This window comes from Amia ocellicauda, chromosome 5 (assembly GCF_036373705.1).
Source record: "Amia ocellicauda isolate fAmiCal2 chromosome 5, fAmiCal2.hap1, whole genome shotgun sequence".
In the NCBI taxonomy this organism is placed as follows: Eukaryota; Metazoa; Chordata; class Actinopteri; order Amiiformes; family Amiidae; genus Amia; species Amia ocellicauda.
Genome location: NC_089854.1, coordinates 499,523 through 502,500, shown reverse-complemented (window position 1 = coordinate 502,500; position 2,978 = coordinate 499,523). Strand labels below are relative to the sequence as shown.

Here is a 2,978-nt window from a genome sequence, read left to right as displayed (position 1 = left end):
TCGGTCGTCCACGTCTTCAGCTCCTGGGCTCATTGTGTCAGTCCGTTTGTGTGGGCACGGTGGCCCCCGAGAGCCCCGCTCTCACCTCTCACTGTCCTGGGAGTCCGCCGCGGCCAAGAGGATGCCGATCACCACGGCCAGCACCAGGACCTGTCTCTGGGTCATCGCCTGGGGGGTGCGGGGCAGCCTGCGAGCGACACGGGAGAAGCGGCGGTCAGAAACATCCCGGGAGCCGCTGCTGGACACGCCGTCCCTGCGGGCTGCGGGCGGGAGTGTTCGCATCGCCGGACCCCAGAGGAGCACACATCTCACACCATCAGAGCTGTCAGAGCTGCGACCACAGGGACCTAAACCGGCTCATTGAACTTTACATGCATACATAAAAATACGTGAAAAAAGCTCAAACAAAATACTAAACCTCACAGTGCAATACTTGTATTGAAAAATACACAATTGTACTAAAGACAGACAGACAGGCAGGCAGACAGACACCTAGAATATCTACACACACATTATTGCACACACATTCATGTCATGCATTCTCTCCAGTGTCATAACTGCTGTCTAATCTCTATTAAAGCACAGTTCTTGTAACTTTTTGGTTGAATTGCTCTCTGTCTCTGGACTGTATGGAAGTGTATCAGCCTCCTGCACTCTCACCACTCTACGCAGCAGCGGACCCTGACCCATGACCCCGGAGTGGACGCAGGCAGAGAGTCCCTGCGTGTGTCGGACTCATGTACTCACGCGTGCAGAGCAGGTGCAGGGCAGTGCGTGGGGTCCTCACAGCTGGGCACAGAGAGCAGCGTAGGCAGGCAGGTCCTCTGAGCAGCTGGCGGCTGGTCCCCTGGGCTGTGGGCTTTGACTTTTGTGGAGACAGACTCCCCACTGGAGTTTTATACCCGGCGGCAAGTGGAGGGACGGTGACTGATAACCACCCCCCCATCACCTCACTTGAGCACCTGTCTCTGCACCTGACGAGCCCCTTGTTCTTCCTTTGTTTGCCCCTAATCTCTCTGTGGGCTCAGGAGCATCTCCGCAGCGCCGAGGGGAGCTGGGAGACGAGACAAAGGCTGCTGCCACCCGCTGATTGTCTTCCATTCCCCCTCCATCGCAATGCTGTGGCGTCACAGGCCACATTGTCAAGTGCTGCACCCCCCCCCCCATACACACTTAGGCACTCAAACGGTCATACAATGACACACACACACTCCCTCTACCACACCTTCCGTTACACACACTCACGTCCTAGGATAATCCGTCAGCAGAAAATAAACAAACGAACAAATGGAAGTGTTTAGCACAGCGCCCCGATCGCTGTCGCTCTCCCCTGCCGGGTCTGAGCCGAGACTACGCAGATTCATAAGAGGATTTCTGAGAGGATCTTCTTACACTTTTCAATTAGGCTTCTCTTTGGGAGAAATGGGAAACAGATTTGAAAAAGAAAAGGTTGAGTCAGTAGTTTATTTGTACTGTTGATATAAACACACACACACACTGCACATCTTGAGGTACAGAGAGAGCAAGAGAGAGGGATTACACTGAAATACTATCTCCTCTTTCTCAACTGTTCCTCAGCCCTTTCAAATGTAAATCATCCCACTTAACTATTGTGAAGCACACTGCCCCCCCACTCCTGTGTAAACTCTCACAACCTTGATCTTCGGTGACAAACGCTTCACTTAAAAAAATCAGAAGTTTAATCCGTTTATTGCTTTACGTGTGACGCTTCCCAGAATCCTGTGGCACAGTGGCCGGGTCGGGTAGCACATGGCTGTCTGCCAGGCCGGGTCCGACTCGTGTCCGGGATCACAGCACAGAATAAACATCCCCAGTTTGTTACTCCCATATTGAGTGAAGATTTGGATGTTTAAGTGATTCAAAGAAAACTGAAAATACAAAAGTAGGATAGGGCACAGGGTTACATTTGTGTGGTTTGGAGAGCATTAAGTTGTGTAATTTTGCTACATTTTGCATTTGAGTTAAGTGATGGAATGAGGGTTAGGGTTCGAGCCCCCAGTGAACCCAGGCTGTCGTTCGGGTTAAATGACCCAGGTGTACGTGTGCAGGGGCCAAGCTGTTGGGTCTTAAAATGGGGCAGACCCTCTGATGTCACACACTGGCCCAACCTGAACAGAGAGGTGACTTACTGGGTGTGAGTTGCTGGGCAGCTGCCCCCCCACAGCCTTAAACGCCTCTTCAGCTCAGTCACACACCAGCGGCCTGAAGGCACAATGAGGTGAAGACATAGAAGAGATGGAAGAGATGTTTTTTCTTCTCTTCACTGTTTGGAAAAGGAACAGAGAAACGGCAGGCCTGCTCTGTGTGCGCACTCTGCCTGTGCCCCTGTGATCGGCGGCCATGTGCCCCTGTGATCCGTGTGCCCCTGTGATCGGCGGCCATGTGCCCCTGTGAACCGTGTGCCCCTGTGATCCGTGCCCCTGTGATCCGTGTGCCCCTGTGATCGGCGCTGCCGCAGCTGCCCCTTGGCACGTTTCCATGGAGCTGCAGACAAGCTCCCGAGCCGCCCTGAGCCCGAGCTCCCTGCCTGGCAACCGCGCCGCGCTAATGGACTCGGTTTCCCACCAACAGGCATCCGCGGCTGTGGAGAGCACCAACTGTCCTCTCTCTCTCTCACACACACACACACACACACACACACACACACACACACTTACACACACACACACGCACTCACTCTCTTTCTCACACACACACACTCAAACACACTGAAGACTAAACAAGTTTCAAATCAGTCACTGCGGCCGAGAAACAGACAGGTCCCCCCAGGGGAAAAGTGCGTCTGTAAAGCAGTACTGCTGCCCCACAGCACACCCCGTCTCCCAGTACAACCAGCCTGCCGAGCCCCGCTGTCTCCTCCCGCCACAGACAATGGGAACCTGAAGGATTCCTGCCAGCTCTCTCTGCCTGGCTGGCAACCAGGGGGCGGTCAATACACCCCATTCGCAGGTCCATTG

At 54.0% G+C, this 2,978-nt stretch overlaps 1 protein-coding gene across 2 annotated transcripts in view; it reads right to left on the bottom strand.

Annotated features, from left to right (window-relative positions):
* pth4 (parathyroid hormone 4) overlaps positions 1 to 1,135 on the bottom strand; it is a 4,170-nt gene extending 3,035 nt beyond the window's left edge. Inside the window, exons 1-2 of one of the 2 annotated variants that reach the window (XM_066703058.1) lie at positions 748 to 1,135; positions 86 to 187 (exon numbers count right to left, since the gene is read on the bottom strand). In XM_066703058.1, the coding sequence (XP_066559155.1) occupies positions 86 to 165 (80 nt within the window). In that variant the 5' untranslated portion in view covers positions 166 to 187; positions 748 to 1,135. Of the gene's footprint in view, positions 1 to 85; positions 376 to 747 lie in introns of those variants that run through there. The other variant, XM_066703057.1, reaches the window with a different exon arrangement.
* Between the last annotated feature and the right edge of the window lie 1,843 nt (positions 1,136 to 2,978).